Raw genomic sequence first — 26,272 nt, 5'->3', positions numbered from 1 at the left:
TGTATGTGACCAACATCCCTGGTGAAAACTATAGGTGCCCAAGGCTTTGTAATAGACAATCATTAAATCCTCTTTATTTCATCACACTAATTCTTCCTGATTTTCTCCAACTTCTCTATTTTACTAAAATATGGAGTAACTAGCAGCCGTATTAGCAGAGCGGTCAGCAGGGACTTTAAAGTCCAGAACACAGAGAGTAATAGAGGCCTTACTGGAAATCATACATGCACAAAAGCCTAGCCACTAACTTTGCCCAAAGTTCATGCATGAGCTGCAACCAAGAACTAGAAGTCATTAAATTCTAATGAGAATTTGCTCCAAGGAGGGGAGTGTAGATTGCATGAGGGAAACAAGAAACTAAATTAAAAGGAAAACATCAAATTAAAATTTCTATTGTCACTCTGTGCTGCATACCGTACATTTGCCAGGCATATTGAAAAATAAGGTGAATAGAAAGGTTTGGAAGAAAGCTTATGGCTTCTAAAGGAATAGAAATGTAAAAAGCTGAAGGAAGCTCAAGAAATCAAAATATCACTTTTAACAAAGCCTTATTTGCAGACACGACCCAGAATGAGCTCCCATACTGAAATTAGTTGTGAAGGTAGATCTCAGTATTGCACAAACAAAGTGAAAGAAAAAAAATCCTGCACAGGGCCAATTCTGCTATGTGATCCTAGGGGAGAACATCTTCATAGACTAATCCTGCACATCTGCTGCCTAAAGAGAAGTGAAACAGGGAAGAGGGTAGGGCGTAGGAGAGGGTTAACTGACAAAGTATAGATCTAAAAGGAGAAGCTATCACTGATCATGTGATCAAAAGAAGTAAAAAAGTACAGGAAACTAAATCAGAGTAATCAAAGAGTGGTATCAAAAGACTATCCCGCGTTGGAATGGGCATCATAAAGGAAGAACATATAATCAACAACGAAGGCACATGACCTCATCCCCAAAACAAATTAAATGTAAGTGCTGATATATAGGTCTCAGTTCATCACAGGTTTACTCATTTTTAGGAATTTCATAATGCCTCAGGATATGTTTTGAAATTTATTATTTTCAACAGCGTCCAGGTATAAGAAGACTACCACATAGCTACACCAGGTTGATTGACAAACTACTGGTTTGAGGCTACCTGTAAGGTCCATCTTGTTTTTTGTCCTCATTCACCTCAGACTCCAGGCCCTCTCCGAGCAATATTATTTCACACCCTCTTGCTTACTGACCTGACCATGACCAGGGAGCCAGAATCTCCCTCACTTAGCCCTGTTAGAGAAGCTACGTTACCACTGCAGCTAAAGAGCAGAAGTACAGTGTAATCATTGGACAGTATATAGTTTCTGAGCCTAATTACTTCAACTGCCCTGAGTAGACTGTTGATTCCCCATCCACTCCATCAAAGGCAGCCAAAATGTTTTCCTTTTAAAAACACTATCAGCCATATCCATTTTCGAAGTGTAAAAGAGTTCATCAAGCCAATCTGCATAGAAGATGTCTCTCCTGTACCATTTTCAGCAAATTTCCCTTTTAACCAAAAGTATAGAATAAAAAAGCAGGTTCCTCGTATCCCTACTCCACTCTTTAGACCCTTCCATTATCTCAAAAATAATCAGAGAAAGGCTTACCTCAATATCTAGCCTCAGTATACTCGAAACAGTGTTATCCACTTCTTCCCAAAATGAGTGAATTGCTGGACACTCCATAAACACGTGGATATTTGTTGCACTCTGTAGATCACATTTAGAACATTTAACAACTCCACCGTTCATAATTTTTTAGAGTTTATATGGTGACAGGTAGGCTCTGTGAATGGAAAAAATATGATTTCTTCTTAATGGGGCAGGTTTCACCACATCAAATAAAGTATACATTGATACGTGCCACAGATTTAGTAGCTGCTCCCTTGGAATGCATCCTCCCCAAAGATCTTCTGCCAGCTTAAAGTCACAGTCCAACAAATCAACACTTCCTTGGCACTTGGGGGTTCTCTAAGTAATGTCTCCTCCAGATGATTCATTAATAGCAGATTTGCATGAATGCTCTGTGACCAACCTTTCAACTGAATGTACTTTAATCTGGACAAATTCCCTCCTGTTTCTTCGTTTAGCTCGTCCCAGGGGAGTAGGATTCCATCCCTAAAGAGATCTCCCCAGTGTTCCATACCTGTGCTCCTAATTGGCATGGCTAACATATCTTCAAGGCACTCGGGGATACCTGGAGAATCCCAAATGGGGCCCAATGACTGTAATATTCTGCCTTCATTGCTCGTCTTATTCTATACCAAACCTTTGCCATATCCTGCAATACTTTCAGTTTTATTTTTTTTCTAACTTTCGGGTACCCAGATTTAAATAGAAAATATTTTGTTGCCCCTTTTAGACTGCCTACCATAGCTTTAAACATGTACCCAATCTCTGAGGAGTCTGTGGAAGAGAGAAGCATTCTGGAGTTCTTAAGTTAGAATGCCCATGTGCAATATTGCAGGTCTGGGAGAGCGAGCCCCCCTTCTCTCTTCTTCTGCCCAGCTTTTTTCATGAGATCCTGGGGCCTTTATATGCCCATATGAATGAATGTATTGCTGCTGAATCTTCCCTAAGTGCACTTTATTAATTTGCAATGGGATAGAGATGTATATAAAGTTGAACTTGGGTAGGATCACCATTTTCACCAAACTGATTTTCCCAAGTATTGTCAGGGGAAGTTGACCCCACCCGTGCATTACCTTGCTGCACTCCCCCAGGACTTTTTTTAGATTCTCCACTGGAATCTGCTCTGTATCCTGCACAATCTTTAGACCTAGATATCTTATTTCACTTTTAATTTGCCAGTGATCCCTCTTCTGATTCCAAGCCATTATATCCATTTTCCCAGCATTGATATAGTATCCAGACACTTTACCATAGTTTGTTACTATGCACAGCACTACAGGAAATACTGTCAACAAGTCAGTAGTGTAAACCATAACATCGTCTGCACAGAGGGCAACTTTTTTACTCCCACCCATAACAACTTGAGGGGGGGAATTGCAGAATACTGTCTAATCTTCCTGGCAAGGGATTCAATATAAAGATTGAGCAATAAGGGAGATGAAGGACATCCTTTCCAAGTACCCCTAGTTATTTTAAAGGAGGAAGTAAGATTTCCATTCACCAGTACCCTTGCAGAGGGTGCTTGGTAAATTTGACCAATGTCCTGCAAAATTTCCCACCTAAGTTATAATGCTTGAGGATCGTGCTCAAGTAACCCCAGCTGACTCTGTCAAAAGCCTTTATTGTATCCAACGTCATAACCGCCAGAGGGGCGTCATAGGTGATAGCCAAATCTATAGCCCCAATCAAATTAAAAGTTAATTCATGTAGAAATCTGCCTCTGATAAACCCTTTCTTTTCTGGATGAATCAGTCCCCCTCACCATCCCACCTAACCTAACGGCCAGTACCTTAGCAAACAACTTATAATCGCTATTTAAAAGCAATATTGGCCTATATGATTCACAATGAGCTGAGCTCTTTCCTGGATTCAAAATCAGTTTAATGATTGCATCATTCCAGGACATTGGTAATGGCACCCCATCCTCAAAAATCTCTACAATCAGATCTGAGATAACAGGCACTATCAAGTCCCCTAAAACTTTATATAGCTTCACTGGAATGCCATCTGGTCCTACTGCACAATTGACTTATGAATACCAATACATTTCCCAAGAGATTTTGCATTGTCACTCATAGTCATCCATCTGTAAAACACTATACAGACCTTTTGCCTGAGAATGGCGGTGACATTTTGATTGTATAAATCAGAATTTATGTGGTAAATATGCACATTTTTGTTTTCTGCATCTGCTAGTGACATATCAAAATATTAAAATATTAGTGACTCGTAACTCAGTGCCAAGAATCACAACTACAAACCTTCGGATTTTCATAGCCAGTGACTTCAATAAGGTGAGCACACATCTTAACAAACCATGTGCATCTAAAGCATAGATCACCAGTGCAATTAAGTCTAAGTCCAGCTCAATACGATGTTGCAGGGTGACTTTATGTCCATTCATGAGCCTATACCCTTGAAAAAACCTGAAATCCAGGACTATTTAAGTTCAGGAAAATAAGTAATTTTTTACATGGAATAGGACATCTGAAAACTGTTCTGCTTTCCATTGAAAGATTACAATGCAAGCCTTCAGCTTTAGAAAATAGTAATGTAGAAGGCTAATTGGTGTTAAGCAAGGGAACTCTTCTCATTGTAAGAGACTTAGGGGCATATTTAAAAGCCCCTACCACCACCGGAGAGTCACTTTTTGTGACGCTCTGGTGGCACTAAGCAATGTCCATATTTAGAAGGAGGTTTAACACCACTTTTTAGTGGCATTGGGCCTCCTTGTAAATATGGGCCCCTCCGACGCAGAAAACTACAATGGGTATTGTGGTGGGCGTTCCACCACTACACCCATTGCTTTTGATGCTGCCTCAGATTTACGAGTTGTCATAAACCTGAGGCAGAGCCAAAAACTAACGCAACCTTAGGGGTGGTGTTAGCATGTCAAAACGAGAAGGAATACTTTTATTCCTCCTCGTGTTTTGCTTTTTCTATGTGTGCTGCGTTCTGCAGCACACATTTATGAAGCAAAATGCCATGGACAATTGTTTACATGCAGGAAGGTGTCCCTTCCTGCACATAAACAATCATTCAGAACGATTCTTTGGTACTTTTTGTTTGTCCTTATAATGCCACAGTTGAGCTCCCTCTATATTGCCACCAGTTTCATAAGCTCATGGGAGACTCTTCCCTCAAGGTCATGGGATGTAATTTATTCCGAGCCCAACAAAGTCAGAGACGACTAATCTTCTGACCGAAATTAAACAAAGCGCATCAAAGCTTCAGTAAGTTCCAAAACCCTTTACAGCTCCTCTTTACTTCTCTTTTCTCTACTTGCCTAAAGAACCAAACGGATATTTTCCATACATGCCAGCAAGGTGTGGAGGTTTATACCCAGCTCCTGCCAATTTCTCTCCTTGCAAGTAATATCAGGTAGAGACGCTTTGGTACTGCTATGTGTGCTGCATTTTGCAGCACACATAGAAGTGCCAAATCGACATTATAGATTGTTCATGTGCAGGAAGGAACACCTTCCTGCACATAAACAATCTATCCCCTCAACTCAGACACCCTTGCACTATGATGCAAGGATGCCTGCGTTGGCGTTAGGCAGCTTAATTCAGCGCCAGCGCAGGGGGAAAAGCTGAGGTGCGCCTTATTTTTCTAAATAGGGAGCACCTCTGCATTTGTAAAGTGACACAGCATGGCACTACTATTTTTGGCACAGCACCATGCTGCGCCACTTTAACATAAATCTTGGCCTTATAGCTTTAGTCAAACATCTCATCCATGTTTGTCTTTCTGAATGGAGGCAATACAGATGAAAAAGGCAAATTGTGATCATCATCTCTAGTCAATGGGCATGAAAGACTTATTTTTACCTATTTATTTTTCTTGTCCCTTGCCACGTCTCTATCTTTTCTGGCTTTAATTGAAACTATTTTCTGAATGTTATTGTTTTCTTTTGTGGATCATTCACTCATTAGAAACCTCATAAGTTAGAAAGTGTGTCTTTATGCTTTTTTTCAGTATAGTCTCACAAATTAAATTTGTTCTAATTTGTTTGGTCCATTGGCCAAAGTGTGTTTAACAAAATATTCAATTCCACCCCCTTTACTTGGGGAACCCAAGAAGTTTATTATATGCTCAAAATCGTACAAGTGCTAATTAAAATACCAGCAATAAACTTTCTCTTGTGCATACTTTTGCTTGATGATCTCGCACATTTAAAAAAAGACTGAATTATTTGTAACCATTATTTTTGTGGAAACGTGCTGTTGCTGATGACCTTTGTCTGATAGAAGGCTGGTGAACTACACGAAGTAAAGCTCTAGTATGATTTAATATTAACGGTGTAATGTAGACCCTGGACAGACTCTTATGTCAGCTGTGCCTGTGGCTTCCCCTCCCTTTGAAGACATCTGCTTTCCTTTCTGCCTTCAGAACAACTGCAGCTGCCTGGGACTACTATCTAGTGATGTTCACCACACTCCACATAGTCACCATAAACTGATTTTCCCTATGGTCATAAGGTCAGAGGTTTCTGGTGCCAGCCGTCCCCTAAATGGGGCAGTAGAACTGCAGGATTGGCAGACAGGACATATTACAAGTGCTAAATAGTCCATATGTGTGATGGAAAATCTAATACTAAGAATTAGACATTTCCTGTTAGTACCCCGGTCTTCTAATACAGCTGGCAAAAATTGGTCAGCGCACCCTTCATTATGCTCTCAGAAAGAATGAAAATCACTTCAGTATATGTCACATTGGTACACTCACTTTTTTCGTTACAGTTTTTTATTTACAGTTAGTGTGTGTTTTGAGTTTATAAATCTGGTTAAATGTTTCATTGTTTAATTAAGCTGGATAGCCTGAAGCATTTCATAAGTAAATTGGGAACTTCTTTCAATGTCAATGTCAACTTCAGCCTAGATATGCTGATATCTTACGAACACTCTCAGTCAGTTACTTCCCCCTCTTCAGGTCCTCCACCCTTGCACTGCAAAGACTCTGCTCACTTTGTTCAGACAACACTTATGTTGAGCCTCTGGTTAGTATCATCCACTACTTTCACTTTACAATTTATATTTAAATCGATGTTCTACTTTGACTTTCTGATTCATTTCACGCCTCCTGCATTTTCTTTATGGCAAAGCTCCTCAATCTATTTCCTGCTCTACTGATATACCCTTCACTGTTCTCTCTCCTAAGGTACCATTCTACTTCTATGTTTTAGGAAGTCCCACATAGGAAGAAGCTGTTTTCCTCCTTTGGCCCCTACTATGTGACCTCATGCCCTCATGCTTATAATTTGGCTGTCAGTTTGTGGAACGCTGTCCTTGTTCTTATCTTCTGTTTCAAACTTGATGTTCTCAATATACAGCTAATATCAGCTACACTCACGCTGTTTCTGTCTCTTGGAGGCTTTAGGCCATTAGACTACAGTGTTTGCTCTACAAAAGACCATAATATAACATAACATAACAAAACATACTTTGAAGGACATTTGATTGATAAGGCTCAGAAACCCTTAAGTAGTCTTCAATGCTGTAACACATGCAGAAGCCGGTATGATTGAAAGCAGAAGGCCGGGTGATGTCTGAATAGAATTCTAAGGTGGAATGGCATTTACAACTTTGACAATATTTCAACGGGACTTTTATCATTTTTAGGTACATAGTGATATTACAGTGAGTCCATAAACACACATAAACCACCACCGACAACAGTCACCTTTCTTCTTCCTCCTCCCCATCCACCACCACTATTAATGCTACATGACATTGAGTTCCATTGAGGGCCAATTCAATATTCTAGCTTGATGACCACAAAATGATATATTTAGAGTAGTGATGTTCCTGGCTTAAAGCTTTGTAAGAAATCTGAATTGTAATTAGAGATACAGTGCAAAGACACCCTGGTGACAGTGTCCACAGTGCATTCTTTTCGTCACAAGATAGTTTTTCACTACACTTGGGGTAGTAGACGCTACATAAATACCATTTCCATTTACACTTCCTTGTGAATCAGATCTCAAGAGGGACAGTAGCACAAGTTCCTCCAAGCACACATATATAAACATGTAAACATGGCGCATTTAGCGTTTAATTGCAACCAATTATATATATTTTAGTTTACATCTGCTTTCTTCAACAGCCACATGCTTGATTAAAGTGTTTTTGAAAGCGTTCCACCGGGGTGAGGTAATTTGTGACGCTTCTTTGGGTATGTTTGGATGTACTTTAAGAAAATGCTTAGCAGGGGCGTGGTCTGGCCGCGATCCATCATGGCCGCCTGAGAGTCGAGCTCCGCACGGCGGCGGGCCCCGCGGCGGTGGCGGCGGCGCTGGGGGCGCTCCACGGGACCCCCGAATGCAGCGGGGGCCGACGTAGGAGTTGGAGACAGTGAACGACCGACGTCCATGACGTGGGGGGAGCGCCCTCCCCGGAGGCGCCGAACGGAGCGAGGGGAGGAGGCCTGAGGCCTACAGCAGGCCCCTGAGCCGCGGCCTCGAGTGTGGAATCACCCCGACACGGAGAGACGCGTCCCTTGCTGAATCCTGAAGTGGGAGAGAGCGCGTCCTTCGTCCCTGCCCGCGCCTTGACAGCGGCTCAACTGCGGCTCCTGGAGCCGGCAACAGGCCGGGACGCCGCCTGACCCCTCCCTCCCTCCTGATCGATAGCTGCCGAAGGGGGAGAACGGAGCCGACAACCATCAGGGCCCGGAACAACAACGACGCGTCTCCCAGTGCCTCTCCACCCTCCCCCTTTCTGCCGGGGGTGACGGGATCGGCGACAAGAGGCCTCACCACCAGCGGAGCGCAACGGACGGCTACCCCCACCCTCCCAGCCTTACCTGCTCCAGAGAAGACCCCCTGAGAAATGACAGAGGCCCCGAAGAGGTTGGAGAGGTGAGAGCTGAGCTGGTGAGTCAGAGAGGATGAGAGACGTACGGAGAGGAGGGTGGTGGATAAATGTGAGAGGGGCCGGGAGTGGGGAGAGAGAGAGAGGAATATAACAACGAGCGGAGAGAGGAGGAAGACGAAAGGAAGAGGAGAAGGCAAAGAGTAAAGGAGCAAACTACCTAATAAAAAGAGGGGCAAGCACAAGAGGGGGCAAAGAGTAAGAAAACAAAAAAAAAAAAGAGGAGAAAAGGAAAAAAGAGAAAGGAAAACGATCAACACAAACATAACAACAAAAGAAGCAATACCACACTAACAGGAACTGACGAGGCATGAAGAGCAAAGAGGGCCAGGAGTAACATCGGACCTCGGCTCCAAAACAACCCCTCGCTCCACGGAACAGCCCTGTGTGACGCTGAACGCTATAGAGCCAACACTGTGATCCTTCCCCTCGTACATATACACCAACGACAGCCCCCCCAGGAGGCCATTTAGAGAGGTACCCCCCTGAACTCTGAACCCCACCTGCCACCCTCTCTCCTCTTCCGCCCACGCTGATCGCCCTCATTGAGACACGAACAGGTACCCCCTTGGATCCCCACCTGCAGGGAAAAACCCGCAATGCCCAGAGGCAAGATGGCGGGTAAAGCACTGTGTAAACCCGCTCGCCAACTACTCTTCTCTGAAGCCCTGCGTCAACAGAAATATCCTGCTCCCGCAGCCTCTCCGCCCCCCTCACACGACACCATGTCAGACAATACTCAAGGAGCATCAATGGATCGTATACTGCAGGAGATATCGGCAGTAGGCCGCAAACTGGAAGGTATGGACACTGTCATGTCAGCATTAACAGCGGAAACGAGATCCATGCGCTTGGAAATAGCGGGCTTCCAGTCACAAATCTCCGGACTGGACCATCGAGTAGCGGCCGTGGAAAGTCAAGTGGTCTCACAGACTGACAGAGATCAGGAACTCTTGTACCTTCGCAGCAAATTAACCGACCTTGAGGACCGAAGCCGCAGAAACAACATCCGCTTCCTCGGATTTCCGGAAGGCATTGAGGGTACAGATATCCTCTCTTACCTGCGAGTCACGCTTCCCAAACTAGCCGACGTAACATTTGACCCCCCTCTGGAATTTCAAAGAGCACATAGACTTGGTCTCAAGAGACAAAACGGACAAGATCGTCCTCGTCCAATCATAGCCTGCTTCCTCCGGCACGGGCAGGTCCGCCAATTGCTACAGCTGTCCCGAAGGCAAGGCCCACTCCGGCTCGGTCCCCTCGAAATCCGCCTTTCAGCAGACTTCTCCAAAGAAACAGCAGATCGAAGAAGAGCCTTTCTCTCCTTCCGCCCTCGCCTTCGCCATCTGGACGTTAAATTCGGCCTCTTCGAGCCAGCCAGGATGTGGATAACTAAGAACGGAGAGTCACGAACCTTCTATGACCCAGAGGATTTGAAGTCATTCCTAGAGGGGCTGCATGATCCGACACAATCCATGGAATTAACAACCCAACCCCCCCAAGACACACAGAACCAAACCAGGGGAATGTGCCAATCGGAAATTGCTCTGGACACCGACGGAAGACCTACTACAGACCCCCAAACCAGGGGCAGAGACCTGGAGAGGTTAACAAAAAGTTTTGATGACAGGGGCCAAGTCCTACAGGCGGTGGCGATACACACACAACTGCCGGACAGAGACAAGTCCCGATCCCCTTTGAAACCCTAGGTGCCTACTACCTGAAACCAACATGGACACAGTTTTCCTACAAGCTCTCGATATCTACAACCACAGACTGCCATAGAAACGTTGCAGGAAACATTGGAACTTTGATGAAAAAGCCCAGACATAGAGACATGATGAGTACTCTACTTTAATGTACACTCCTCAAACATGGAACCACGGGAACCGCCCCCCCCCAGAAGGCTTTAACCGCCTCGGACTGCTCAGACTGTTCGGATTGTGTGATAGTTTTTGTTGGCCCCCGATTACCTTTACTTTTGTTTCTCAACGTCCCTCCCTTTCATGCCGGGTAACACTTTCCATGTCCCGTATCACTTCTCCCATCTAGAATCAGGACCCATAACGTCCTCTGGAAAATATGGGAACTGACGCAATACCCTTACACACTACTGGCTTGCCCTGGCAGGGCTGGGGCAAAACGATTCTGAACTGGGTTTTGAGCTCTAGACCCCGATCTACTAACAAACGCAATAGTGACATAATGATGGGCGTTGGTGCAAAGCAGAACAGACCACAGATGCCAAGTCCCAGAGCATATACATGCCACAACCCCTCAGAATAACCAAGGGGAAGCGACCTTAGTAACAACAATACTTGCCCTTGTCCTTTCCTCGCGCTTCCTCCATCCCCCCCGCAAAGGGACGCGGCCAACATGCGCCCTCCCCTCCTCCCCCCATCCTCTGGTCACAAACACATTCCACACCCCCCCGACATAATTGGATGCACCCACGCGGAGGTCTGGGGCGCCCCGTGGGCGCCCCCCCCCCTCATCCCCCCCGGCGCGGGGCCCGCTGGCCGGGCGTCGAAGCTCATTCGGCCTAGGTTTTAGACCCGCCGGTCAAAGTTCGTGCACTTCGGGATTTGTATCCCAGTCTCCCCCTCTTTACCTTCTTTTTAATTTTTTTTTAATTTTTTTTTTATTTCTTCTCCCCCCCACTGTCTTCTCTTTATTCTCTTTTCAACTCCTCTTCGTATCCAACGCGCCCGCCACCTACCATTCCCCCCCCTTCCCTCTCCCCGACATCCTCTTCAGTTCACAGAGTCCACCCCACTCCCCCGAGCTCATACCCCCGGGTGGCGGGACACAGGAAACAAGGATACCCAACCAGATGGGAGCACCGGTGGTTCCCCTCAGGGTGATATCATGGAACGTAAACGGCCTTACCCACTTTATCAAACGGAAGAAAGTCCTATCCTACCTTAATTCTAAGCAGGCAGATATTGCCTTATTGCAAGAGACACACCTAGACAGTCTTGAATCTGATAGATTACGACGTGACTGGGTGGGAACCGTCTTGTTTAGTTGCACTCCACCCTCAACCGATACGGAGAATGTCCCAAGAAAAAGCGGGGTGGCGATCCTCTTACGCAAAACCCTCAGTTTATGCACCAACAGGTCCCAAACGCCTCTTCTTTCTCCAGCTCAATCGACTTCTAACCGAGATAGGGGCATCCCGTTACGTTATAGGAGGAGACTGGAACCTAGCAAGGGACGCAGCATTGGACAGGACAGGGCCTCTAGACACGAGTAACAACGCAGACAGGGCCATCCAGTCTGATATACTCGCAGATAACGGTTTGGTTGACCACTGGAGGCTGACTCACCCAACGGACAGAGAATTTACCTTTCTCTCGCCGGTGCACGGTACCCAATCACGGATCGATTACTTTCTCCTATCCCACAATCTTATGGCCCACACCGTGGAGGACGATATACTGGAGAGAGGCCTATCAGACCACTCCCCAGTCCTTACAGCCATCCGCTTAGGCCTGGTATCCCCGGGACGAAAACCCTGGAGATTAGCGATCCATCGATATCGATCCCCCCAAGGTAAGTTGCAGCTACAGGACCATGCAACCACTTTCGCCCAAGACAACCTTGGTATGGTTGATTCGAGTCAAACTATGTGGGCTGCAGCCAAAGCCTCGATACGGGGACAGCTCATGCGGGATGCGGCGATAGCGAACAAAGACAGAAAAGAGCAACAAGCGGCTCTGGAACTCGACATACGCCGACTAACCAGACAATACACGGCACACCCTTCCCTTCCAGGCCGCCGAAGTTTAGAACAAGCACAAATGTCCCTTAATGAGTTATACACCACCCAGGCCGAATTCGCATTACAGAGACTCCAAGGGAGACACTATGAACAGGGTGAGAAGGCGGGACGACTGCTCGCAGCCCAACTCCGTCAAAGAGCTGCCGCCCTAGCCATCCCAGCCATTCGCTCTCCCTCCGGGGACATACTGACCCACCCGCAGGCCATTGCAAACTAATTTGCCCAATTTTATAGACACCTTTACACGCCGGAAACCACGACTAACCTAGCGCAAGCTACCACCTTTTTAAAGAAGCTAGACCTCCCCTCCCTAACAAACGAGGGCCGTAGCCTATTAGAAGGGGAAATAAGCAGACAGGAGATAGATAAAGTCATCTCTGACCTCCCGTACCACAAATCACCCGGAGAGGATGGATACCCTGCAGAATTTTACAAATGGGTAGGGGCAGAGGCGATTGATATCCTATGCGAAGCCCTCAATGAAGCCTGCGAAACACAGACATTAGGGGCCATATCCAACAATGCCACAATAGCTGTCATACCGAAGCCTGGGAGAGATCCTTTATTATGCGGCAGCTACCGACCCATCTCTCTACTAAACGGGGACATCAAAATTCTAGCAAGCGTCCTGGCAAACAGACTACGTAAAGTAATCCCGTCCTTAATACACTATACACAGGTGGGGTTTGTACCGGGCCGCACGTCTAGGAACCACCTACAAACCCTATGCCATACCTTATGGGCGGCCAGAGACTCCCCGGAGTCGGCGCTGGCCCTGTCCTTAGACGCCGAAAAAGCGTTCGACCGCATAGAATGGCCCTACCTATTTGCAGCCTTAGAGAGATTTGGCCTAGGCAACAAATTTATCTCCATGGTACGACTGCTCTATGACCAACCCACGGCCAGAGTCAACTGCGGAGGCTTCCTCTCAGACCCTTTCCCTATCCGAAGGGGTACACGGCAGGGGTGCCCCCTTTCACCTCTCCTGTTCCTTTTGGCGATGGAGCCCTTGGCGGCAGCCATCCGGTCCTCCCCCTCCATAACCGGCCTACCACTACCCGAAGGCACCTCCAAGATATACCTCTATGCTGACGATATCCTCTTAACACTCACGGACCTGGAAAGATCCATTCCGGCCCTATTAGAGGTAATCGAGGACTTCGCAGCCCTATCGGGATACCGTATTAACTGGGACAAAAGTGAGGCACTTCCGCTATCGCGAGTAACCACAAAAGCGGCACTCATAGGCTACCCATTCCGGTGGACGCCAAAACGCCTTAAATACCTAGGAGTGCTCGTTAACCCTGGACTGGCACACATGGTTGCGGACAACATTGATCCTCTCATCACGCGGACGAAACTGGACTTTGCGAAATGGACCCAGTTACGCCTTTCCATGTGGGGCAGAGTACAAGCGGTTAGAATGGTGACGGTACCCCGTTTCACCTATATCCTAGGTCTCCTGCCCTTACAAGTGCCCCTCTCCACACTAAGAGGCATTGATGCACTAATTAGATCATTCGTGTGGGGCACTATGCGACCGCGGCTATCACCAGCCAAGCTTTTGGCCCGCCGCATAAACGGGGGAATGGGACTCTCATCAGTGGAACACTACTCTTTAGCCCTCCAAATGTCTCAGTTATCCAATACACTGTCGAATATACCAGATCCCCCCTTGTGGATAGCAGTGGAAAAACGACTCCTGACTGCGAACGAAGGACTCGGTGGACCCTACCGTGCAGACCTCCCAGCCACTAACTCAGTGAATCCTATCCTGGCGGCGACCAGGGCATCCTGGCAAAGGGCCCACCGACTGTTTGGGGTCCACCCCCTTATACATGCCCAAGCACCTCTGTGGCACAACAGTGGCCTACGCATAGGTGGCGAGGTTCTCCATTGGCCGCAATGGAAACAGGCAGGCATCCTTACCCTCTCACAGGTTCTGGAGAACGATGTGCTCAAACCATTCCCCAAGCTACGGGAGGAGTTCGGCCTACACCCGAACCAGGAATGGAGATATATGCAACTCAAGCATTGTCTCTCCCAAGGGAATATACCTCCACAGCGGGGATCCCTGCCCTCACCGATAGTGGCTTACCTGCAGCAATGGGGACAATGCAAGGGAGTAATGTCGGGTCTATATGATCTAATTATTCGACGGCTTTACTCCCAACCGCTAATGGACAAACTACGTCTACGGTGGCAAACCAGGCTGCAGCAGGATCTAGACCCAGACGATTGGGAAGCTACCCTAGAGACACTAGACAGAGGCACCCGGGAAGCACGCTTGAAATTCTGCCTCTTTAAAATCTTACATGAATGGCACTGGTCCCCAGCGAAACTGCATAGGACCGGACTCCTCCCGCATGCGAACTGCTGGCGATGTCCAGAAACATCCTGTGACCTGATACATATCTTAGTAAACTGTACAACAGTAAGACCACTCTGGGATGCTATGAGCTCCACTCTGGCTGAAGTAATGTCACTTCCGTCACCACTTCCTCCTGCCCTTATACTTCTGCAAGATACGACCTCCCTACCAGACCTCCCTAGACCACACAAGCGACTGTTGCACACAGCGTTAGCTACTGCAAAAATTTGCATACTCAGACACTGGCGGTCAGAAACCCCCCCAAGCCCGGAGGAATGGATTACAGCCATGATCCGCACTGCTATGCATGAACGGATCATCTATAACTTACAAGACCAAGCTCAATTATTCCTACTGGTATGGGCTCCCTTCCTCACAAGGGGGCAATAGTGCCCTACCCGGAACCACCACTGTTCCATTCTCCCTTCCCTCTCCCTCCCCTCCCCCACATGCGTCTCTTCCCCACTCTCCCTCTCGCTCCCGTACCTCCCCCTCCCTCTGTATTTTCCCCCCTCTCCCCCTCCTTATCTCCCCTTCTCTTCCTCTCTTTTCTATCCTTTTCTCCTCTCCCACTCTTTCTTTTCTTTCCTCTTCTTCCCCTTCTCCCTCTCCCTTTTCCTACTGTTTCTTCTTCTTTTCTCCTTTTTCCTCTTTCTTACTCTCTATCCTCTCTCATTCTCTTTCTCTCTCCCTCTCGCCCCTTATCCCCACGTCCCTTTCTAAAACTCCCACTAGAGTCCGAACGTCGCCTTCCAGCAACGCTCCAAACAGACCTCCATGGTAGATTCTTTTCCCCATGTCGTCAGCTAGTCACCTGGTCCCAACTGATACTGACCACAGAGTTGACATGAGCTGCAACACCCATTATCCGTGCAGCAACATCCCTCGCTTCCCAGGGTGGCACTCCCCGGTCCTTTCGTCTGAACAGGTACAACCTACCCTTTACCCTCATATCTTTACCCTCTTTAAACCCCCCCACATAGCCTAAAATATGTTGGAAGTGAACTCTACCTCAAGTTTTTATATTATGACTGATACCTTGTTTGTGCCTTACGAGTTTTTTTTTTTTTTTTCCTTTCTTCTTCTTCGGTTTCCTAATATCACTGATGTGTAATTACTCCCGATTGACGGGACCCTGATCCCACTGACTCTGTATCATATTGTGTTATTAACAATAAAAGAAAAGTTTAAAAAAAAAAAAAAAAAAAAAAGAAAATGCTTAGCTTCGAACAATGATTAATCTCACAACATCCTTTTCCAGTAATAAAGAACATCGAAACGAAATTGGTACCTTCAGTATGTCGAAGACCCATTTTTCTTTTTTCGTAACCTTACAGGTATGACAGACAGAAGTTGATTGTAAAAGAAATTCATAATTGTCAGTACATCACTTGCATGAATCCAACAGCTGGAAGCTTCTCTATTAATCCTCGTTTGCAGGTAAAACTCGTTTATAGTACACACAGAATGACAATTTAATTCACACTGTCTTGTATAGTAATAGATAGATAAATATGTCTGTCTTCAAAAATGTAAAGTTACTTTTGATTGTGTCTGCTCCTGCTACAAAACGTTTTTTTTTTATCCAATAAAAGATCCAAAATACATAGCAAGACATTTTATCAATTTTGGGAACCTACTGCATTTCGCTGTTTACTTTGCTTATTCGTGATACCTAAGCCACTAAATATGGAAAAGCAGCAGCAGCCACCACAAATTGCAAAGGGGAAGGAGAGGAGGGGACGATGACGGGGGAAACAACATTTTAAAAAAATAAGAAAATACTTACGCTTTCCCTCGCGCTGCCGTCTCCTGCCGCCTTGCTCTTCTTGTGGTGTCCCAGCATTCACTGGGACACCAGCACAGACTCCCCAGCAATCCTGGCACTCATTACATGCTAAACATAGCATGTAAGCAGTGTCAGGATTGGTCTGAGCTGCTCGGAGTGCTGCTTAGACACAGGCCTGGGGTCTGTGTTGTTTCTCCAGCCCGGCAGTGTATACAGCCGGGTTAGAGAAACCTAAGTGCGCATGTGTTTTTGGCCGGCCTTAGACAACCAAACACTCATGCGCACCTAGTGCACTCTCCACTCCTACCCCCTCCCACCTCCCATGATCCAGTCTCACCCCTCCCTGTACACTCTGCTGGCTAAGCCAGCTGATGACAAATAAAACAATAGCAAGCTTCACTGTGGAGGAGCCGCCCCTGTGGAAATGTGAGCCAGGATTTAGGCTTTATCGGCACACAGTTATGATGGGGGCCATCTCTATCCATTATAAGGAATTGTAGTTTTGTGTATAAGCGTGGACACTTGGATTAAAATCTGGATATTAACTGTTATGAACACAGCAGTGGGAAAAGGGTCGGTACCCACTGCTGGGATGTCATAAGGGGTTTCCCTTACCCTAACTTTTGCTACAAACACAAGCTGACAATGGAACTTCAAAGCTGCACTCACAAGGCTTTCTGAGAGCCTTTCTACTAAGTACCTCTGGTGCTCTCTGCCCCATGGAGAACAAAGAGAACGCTTCCTTGAGGAAGAGGGAGTGGAGAAGTTTAAGAGCGTGGTGGGGTGGCACTAAACCAGTTTTTTAATATATATTATGGTGGGTGAGAAAGAGTAGGTGCGGTGCTCGGGTGGCAGGATACCGAGGAAGAGGGTTTAGATCCCGAGGGTTGCAGAGGTGTGTGGCAGGAGGCAAGGATTTGTATATATATATTTCAACAGGTAAGGAGGCGGGTTAAAGAGAGGGTAATGTGGGTGGTGGTAGGATTGCTGTTCTATTTTCAATTTTCAGTGGGAGGAGAAGCTACATGCAGAGGATGGTGGGGGGGTGGCTGTAGGTCAGGTATTATTTTTATATTTGAGCAAGGGGAGGTGGAGGGATTGGAGAGAGGGTTGTATGGATCAGAGGAATAACACTAGGGGGCAGATTAAGAGTCTCTAGCGCCTCCTTGTGCCACATTATCATCATTTATTTTGCGCTAATGTGGCCCGAGGCCAAAATTGCAGTGCTAAATTTACAAAGTGGAGCAATGCATTCATTGCGCCACTTTGTAACCCCTTGCGCCACATTGTGCCTGCGCCAGGCATAATGTATGCAAGGGGGGTGTTCGTCTGTTAAGGGGGCTGAAGAAATGGTGCAAAGGATTCTAACAGATTTCTTTGCGTCATTTTTGTGGCACATTTAAAAAAAAAAAAACATTATATAATTTTATTGTAGGCACTGCAAAATGATACAAAACCCAAGAGGGACCGAGGTCCCAGCATTTACAAACAGTAATACAAAATAAATAAAAGAATATAGGCAACGGATGGAACATTGGGACATTGTCAATTGTTCTTTGAAAACGTACCACAATAATCACAATAATTAGAAAAAAACAATAGAGGGATAGAGAAATAAAAGGAAAAGGGAAATAAAAGTCAGGGATGGAGAATAAGCAGAACATCGTGCTATAGGACATCTTTGTACAGGGGAGCGGAAGAGGATAGGAGGGGTAGACATTTTAATAGGGTGGTGGGAGCAGGAATACAGTGTCATCTGGCCCCCCGGGAGTGGAGAGTTCACTCCTCCCTGTATCGGTATCCGGATTGTAAGCAAGTCGCAATGCTTGTATACAGTGTGACATCAAGTTGAGGTCGGATATCTTTACGTTGGAAGGCAGGCTATCAGGGTGGTGGTATACGCCTGGGTGGTGAGTTGCCGAGATAGCAGATCAGTCTGGATATCAGGGTCTGAGTCCTTTAGCTTCTCTCGGCACAGCCCATGCTTGTTACTTTGTGTTCTTATGCTGACTCAAATGGATGGGTCTACGACTGAAGCTTGCTAATGAGAATAGAAGAGACCTGGATCGTGCCCCTGATGGAACTGAGGGAAAGGGAGAGAAAAAAGGGAGAGAAGGAAAAGAAGAAAAAAGAAAAACTAATAAGGGGAGGGGAAGAAGGGTGATCCATCAAAGAAGAAAGAGAGAGAGGGGGTGGGGGAAGGGGGGGAGGGAATGTGGGGGAGAAAGGGGGAGGGTAGGTGGTTTCAGGCGGCCTACGGTCGTCCCCCAATAAGGAAGGGGGCCCATAATTGGTTGATTAATTGGGCTTGATCTTGTAGGTTATAGATGATTCTTTCATGCGTGGCGATACGGGTCATAGCTATGATCCATTCTTCCGGGGTTGGGGAAACAGCTGATCGCCAGTGGCGTAGGATGCATTTTTTTTGCAGTGGCTAGCGCTATGTGTAGCAATCTCTTGTGCGGTCTGGTTAAGTCTGGGAGAGAGGTTGTGTTGTGTAAAAGTATGAGAGAGGAGGGGAGTGGTGCCGGGAGTACCATGGATTCAGCCAGGGTGGAGCCCACCACGTCCCACAGCGGTCGGACCGTTGGGCAATCAGTTAGGATATGTTTTAGATTGCAGTATGTCTCTGGGCATCGCCAGCACTTCGCATGCGGGAGAAGTCCTGTCCTGTGCAGTTTTGCTGGGGACCAGTGCCAGTCGTGTAGGACCTTAAAGAGGCAAAACTTTAAACGTGCCTCTCGGGTACCTCTGTCCAGAGCCTCTAGGATGTCTTCCCAGTCCTCCAGGTCTTGTGCCTGTTGTAGTCGGGTTTGCCATTTTAAGCGCAGCTTATCCAAGAGGGGTTGGGAATAGAGCTGTCAGGTAATTAGGTCATAGAGACCGGCCATGACTCCCCTATATTGCCCCCACTGTTGCAAGTAGGCCACTATGGGTGAAGACTGGGATCCCCATCGGATAGTCTCGGTCCCCTGACAGATGCAGTGCTTGAGTTGCAAATATCTCCACTCTTGGCTTGGTTGAAGATTGAATTCTTCCCGTAGCCTGAGGAAAGATTTGAGCATGTCGTTCTCTAGGATCTGGGAGAGAGTATGGATGCCAGCCCTCCTCCACTGTGGCCAGTCAAGCACTTCACCGTCTATCCGAAGTCCACTGTTACGCCACAGAGGTGCTTGGGCGTGGAGGAGAGGATGGACCCCGAGCAGGCGGTGGGCCCTTCGCCAGGCTGCTCGCGTCGTCTTCAAGATGGGGTTCACCGAATTGACGGATGGGAGGTCGTCGCGATAAGGCACTCCGAGTCCCTCATTCGCGGATAGCAATAGCTTCTCCACGGCAATCTACTGGGGCGGATCCAGCACTTTGGACAAAGTGTGGGACAGCTGGGACAGGGGGCAACCCTGTTGTATACCTCAACAGATAGGGAAGGGGTCTGAGAGGAATTTGTGGCACATTTAACGCCTGCTTAGTGCAGGTGTTAAAAGAAGGCACACCATTCTTTACAATGGGCCTCAATGGGCTTTGCAGGATTAGCGTCAACATTTTTATGGTAATCCTGCAAAGCTCCAAACTAACGTCAAACATTTTGACACTAGTTCACTAACTACTGCCATGGTGCATCATGTCTTAGATAAAGCACACACAGGGTGGCATTAGGGGAGCGCTGAGGGGTGCAAGAAAAGTGGTGCTGCACTGGGTCCAGCGCCACTTTTCTTAAATCTGGCCCTAGGGTTTTTTTCTTTTTGGGCTGTGTGAGGGCTAAATGCAGAGAATGGTAAGGTGGATGTCACGTGGTTATTTTTTTTTTCTAATAATCAGATTTAATGAGGGTAATGTTGAGGGTGTTGTGGTAGTCTGTTAGGATGCTATGTACCTGTTTAAAAATGTGGATATTCGAGGGGATCGATGGTGTTGAATCCGAGGCTGTATTTCATATAAATTAGTAGCAGCACAGAACAGAGCAACTGCACTCAGCTAATCCTTCAGCAAGATTCCACCACTCCCAGGATTCGAGAACATTACACCATCAATAGCAGACTCCATGTAATATTACACATAAACACATGTAAAACAACTATGCATATGCAATAGATGGCTAGAGGGTGGCTGGAAAGCATGGCAGGACTCCAGATTTAATAAAAGTAGAGGCAAGATGCAAGTGAGTCATGTTGTGTATACCTCCTTTATGAATCTTCTACCGTTGTGCAGCTGGCGCTAGTAGAGGGAGGTCAAATGGAAGCAACATAACCAACATAAAATGAAAGATGGCTACCTGTAAATAAAGGGGATGTTTTTCGTTACCTTGGAGTTCTAAGTGACATCATAGACAACTCAAGCTTCACTGCTGTAGGCTATTTGATGTTACTCAGAACCTCTTGGTGAAAAACAAACCTGTAATTCACAGCTATCCATCTATACTTATGTATTTTATGTATGGCCCTCACTGAGCGCCGCTAATATGAACACCAGAATCTAAATCTGGTTATTCACTGTTATGATGTAGCAAGAGTGGGCAACCAAACTTATAACCCACTGTTTCTATGTCATAAAAGAATTACAGGCTGCTCTGCTTGGCTCTTGTAAGAATCTGTCAGCACAGCACTGTCTCTGTGCTCTGATGGAGGGCAGAGGGTATAACTTCAGGAGGGGAGGGAGCAATATAACGCTAAGGGTGATGAGTAGGGTGGCTGGAAGACAGCTTTATTGTTTTATATTTAGGACAGGAAGAAGAAGCCATGAAATGTAGTGCTCCTTATTCCTCCTCGAACCATACATAGCAGTTAAACCTAGTGACAGGTGGTTTTGGGGACTATACATAGTTAAAGTTGAGTGAAGTATAAGTAAAGCTATACATAGAAATCTAAAATTATACATGGGTAAAAAACCTGAAGAGCAAATGTTGAGGATGAGAGGTTCAGGATGCCAGGTATTATTTTTTCAATTTTGATAGGGGACGTAAGTGTATATTGTAGTGGGGGTCAGTGGCAGGAGGCAAGTGAATGTTTTTTTATCTTTAGGGGCAGGAGGAAATCATGTAATACATGGCTTCCTCATCACTCCTCTGCCCCAGTGAAGATGTTGAAACAGGGACAGATGATTTGAAGGACCGATGCATAGCATACAATTACAAATGGCTAACAAATAAAGGACATAAATGTTTTTCACCACAGGGTTCTGAAAGATATCTTGCTCTCACTGTCGTTTGATGTTACTCAGAAGCCCTCAGTGAAAAACACCATAGTTAGTCACAGCTATCTATCCTTACTTCTATATGTTATGCGTCAATTTCTAAAAGTGATATTGGGTTTGTTCGTGGCTAGCTGTGACAACAGTTTCCAACTTTTAAACCACATATTTCAAAAGACGTGTGTCCTACATAACACAAAGTTATCCATGAGTAAAAAAACTTGAAGAGCAAAATGTTGAGGGTGAGGGGTGCAGGAGGTCAGGCATTATTTTTTTCAATTTGGATAGGGAAAGTAAATATAGATAGTGGGGGTGAGTGGCAGGAGGCCAGTGAATTATTTTTATCTTTGGTAGAGGAAGGAAATCATGTAATATATAGCTCCCCCATCACTCCTCCGCCCCAATAAAGATGTTGAAACAGGGACAGATAATTTGAAGAACCCATGCATAGCATACAATTACAGATGGCTAACAAATGAATAACATTAATGTTTTTCACCAAGGGTTCTGAATGATATCTTGCTCTCATTGTCCATTTGATTTTACTCCGAAGCCTTCAGTAAAAAACACCCAAGTTAGTCACAGTTATCCATCAGTTATCCATCCTTATTTCTATATGTTATCCGTTAGTTTCTAAATGTGATATCAGCAGCGGCTGGCAAGTAGCTAGAGTAGGGGCAGGCAAATGGATGGTGGGTGGGTGCATGCATGCAAGGTGAGTAGCGACTGTAAATAAAAAGAAATAGCCACTTAGCTTGCTTGCTGCATGACGTCCTCACTCCGGTTCATGTTCTGCTCTGTCTCTGTCTCCTGCAGGCTCAGCGGGCTCCAGCAAATTCCCCTAACAAATCCTGGCACAGCTCTCATGCTGGTAACCAGCATGAGAGCTGCACCAGGGTTGGAGGGCTCTGCCTCTCTCAGCACTCTCAAGAGCACTGGAGGCCTGTGCTTTCTCGAACCCAGCTATCTAAGACAGTTGGGTTAGAAAGGTTTAAAATGTGTATGTCTGGCTGGCTGTCGCAGGACAGCCGGCCAAAGAGACATGCAGACTTTTAAACTAGTGCACAGGCAGCCCACCACTCCTCCCCGCTGCTGCCCCTCAGCAGGCCCCTTCCCCATCCTGACATTCGGTTCGGGACATGTTGTCAAAAAATAAAATGGTAATGAACTAGCTTCATTACCATTTTATTTTTCATCTCTGTGGCTTTTCTGGGGGCATTTCAGTGGGGCGATGCACCTCCGCTCTAATGGAGGAGCTGCCCTTTTGTGATATTGAGTTTGTTTTTGAATAGCTCTAACAACAGTTTCCAACTTTCAAACAACATATTTCAAAAGAAGTCTGCGATATACAGACTAGCTGTGGTTCTTTTTGAGTCACTCTATTCTGGAACATATGAAGAGAAACTTAATAACTGTAAGGTCAAATTCGGTACATAGCGAGTGTATAAACATACCTATGTAAAAAAGGTACTGTAGGCTTTTTAGTTGTTTCTTGATAGCTATTTCTTTCTCTACACCAGGGTTTCTCAAACCTTGTATTAATGTGACCCACATTTCCTTCTGCAGTCCACATTTAAGAGTTTTGTATCCCTGTTACCAACATTTTCATTATTAAAAATTATTTATACCTTAAAATTTGTTGGCATGGTCAGATCAGAACTGTGTGCTGACCACATTCGGGTCCCAGCCCAGAGAATGAAATTTCTGTTCCATGGAATACTAAGGAGCTCATTCTAATACATTCTCTCTACCAAATATGAAGGTTTTTGAAAAGTTTTAAATTGCTTAGATCTTTAACGTAACACAGAAATACTCTGTAACCTGGAGGCAGAAGTTCCTTACGTTTTACTCCTTATCTTAGTGTCTCTGACCCATGGGGCTGACTCTAATGAGACCTGTGAGATTACCACTTAAAATTACTATACTACTTATGATTCATAATCAGAAGTATTTTTTTAAAACAATAGTCTGCGATATACAGACTAGCTGTGGTTCTTTTTGAGTCACTCTATTCTGGAACATATGAAGAGAAACTTAATAACTGTAAGGTCAAATTCGGTACATAGCGAGTGTATAAACATACCTATGTAAAAAAGGTACTGTAGGCTTTTTAGTTGTTTCTTGATAGCTATTTCTTTCTCTACACCAGGGTTTCTCAAGCCTTGTATTAATGTGTCCCACATTTCCTTCTGCAGTCCACATTTAAGAGTTTTGTATCCCTGTTACCAACATTTTCATTATTAAAAATTATTTATACCTTAAAATTTGTTGGCACGGTCAGATCAGAACTGTGTGCTGACCACATTCAGGTCCCAGCCCAGAGAATGAAATTTCTGTTCCATGGAATACTAAGGAGCTCATTCTAATACATTCTCTCTACCAAATATGAAGGTTTTTGAAAAGTTTTAAATTGCTTAGATCTTTAACGTAACACAGAAATACTCTGTAACCTGGAGGCAGAAGTTCCTTACTTTTTACTCCTTATCTTAGTGTCTCTGACCCATGGGGCTGACTCTAATGAGACCTGTGAGACTACCACTTAAAATTACTATACTACTTATGATTCATAATCAAAAGTATTTTTTTAAAACAATAGTCCTTATCAAACAATATGTGTATACTCAATGGAAATAGCACAATTGCATTAGTGATATACTATAGGATGACTGAAAGGAAACCACACTTTTGATTAAGAAGGCACAACTCCTTTGACAAGTCAGTAAGGATTATATTTATATGACAAAACATGAAAGCTTCAAAACATTAAAGTGAGGAAAAATGGCGTCCAAAGCAAAGCGGAACCCACAAAAAAGTAATCCAGAAATCAAAGTGACCTAAATTAAGCAATGCTTTATATATATATATATATATATATATATATATATATATATACATATATATATATATATTAATCTTGAACAGATGGAACGATAACCATCTGACGGCTGCACCAATCCCGTTAATTAAATCCGAACCATTGGAACAAAGTTGTGTTCGACAAAGCCGTGTTCATTTCATCAAATTTATTGCTTAGAAAGGTTTCACAGAGTCCTGAAGAGAAATGTCAACGCGTTTCGGCAGAACGCCTTCTACTGGACAAATCCGGCCAACAAGCCGGCACCATATATATACAAGTTAAACTCCATCATTTATTTTCATAGCATTCTAATGTGATCTACTACAGCGGCCATCTTAACACATGCAAGAACCTAAGGTTTTGACTCTACAATTCTTTATATGAATTGCTTCCGACAATTTGGACGACAGTGCATCATATATAACACATAAGTATAATAAATACATAATACATATCATTAATTAAATATATATATATATGTATACAGATATAACTCAATTTATTTCAAAGGGTTACAGTATTGGGTTCAATTAAATACAGTCGACAGTCTGTTTCGAGGCTCATTCTTTAATTAGAGCTGCTCTCATCCATAGGTAAGCCCCGACAATTATTCTTATATATTGAATATTCCATTGGTAGAACCAAGTTTTGATTATATTTTGCCTTCGACCTAGATCCTAGTTATATTTGGTACTTACGTAGCTGCTTAAATCAGGAATATTATATGCTGGATATCTAATTTAATTAGCTGTAAACCGCTTTTATCTATTTGACTTTTAATTACTTCTCATTCCCTCTCCATGTTCAGTCATTATCATTACTTTTTATTGGCTGCACAGCAACTGAATAGTCCCTTTCTCAGGCGATTTTCACCTTACTGGGGACCTATCATGGAGACATTATTTGTGGATAAGCCGCCCTCTCACCTACATTCCCTTGTGTTTCGTATTCTGTAACTTGGTCTTCGTAATCAGTAATCTATTGTTTTGTAATACGTGCAATGTCAAGGCCCCTTGTGAGTATGTATTTGATTACACTCCAAGTGGTGATTTCACATGGGTGTTGGTCCTTTTCCATCACTTGGGTATGTCTTTCACAGCTCTGTTCACGTGGACTAGTTTTCCATAATTGATGAGGTATACTTTTAACCCCTTTTAACCTGTGGTTACAGGTGCCCTAACTATTTGTTGGTCCTGATGAGACCCCTCATCCCTTAGAGGGCCAAACGCGTCTACTATATTTAACTGAACCTAATCTTAATCAAAATAGTCACTCCTTTTTAGTCGGCCTATAGTATATCACTAATGCGATTGTGCTATTTTTCATTTACTATACATATATTGCTTGTTAAGAACCATTGTTTGTAAAAATTACTGAATGGCCCAGGTTCTTAGTAGATAGGGCTGCACTTGTGTTTTTCATAAGAAGTATCATATCTAAAACAGAAACGGCATAATAACCCGTAGGGGACGTGATATATAAAGAGAATGAACAATGGAAAACTGTGTATAATTGGTTTTTATATATATATATATATATATATATATATATATATATATATATATATATATATATATTAGACTCGTAACATAATAACCCAGAAGCCTAAACACTAAGCAGTTTTAAGTGTTACCAGACGTTTAGGTGGCATCGTTGGACCATTATTGACATACTAATCATCTACTTTATTATCTTCAATTAAAAATGTGGATTCCTTCGTTTAGTTGAAATCCCTAATTCTGTGAGTTATGTAAAGCGATTCGTGGATA

At 44.7% G+C, this 26,272-nt stretch overlaps 1 protein-coding gene across 1 annotated transcript in view; it reads left to right on the top strand.

Moving 5' to 3' along the window:
* Positions 1 to 26,272, top strand: part of LOC138283610 (dynein axonemal heavy chain 11-like) — a 2,790,563-nt gene that overhangs the window by 1,658,434 nt on the left and 1,105,857 nt on the right. The window contains exon 52 of the mRNA XM_069221547.1: positions 16,011 to 16,113. Within this exon, the coding sequence (XP_069077648.1) occupies positions 16,011 to 16,113 (103 nt within the window). The remainder of the gene's footprint in view (positions 1 to 16,010; positions 16,114 to 26,272) is intronic.

This window comes from Pleurodeles waltl, chromosome 3_1, assembly GCF_031143425.1.
Source record: "Pleurodeles waltl isolate 20211129_DDA chromosome 3_1, aPleWal1.hap1.20221129, whole genome shotgun sequence".
NCBI classification, from domain to species: Eukaryota; Metazoa; Chordata; class Amphibia; order Caudata; family Salamandridae; genus Pleurodeles; species Pleurodeles waltl.
This window is presented reverse-complemented; position numbering and strand designations above follow the sequence as displayed.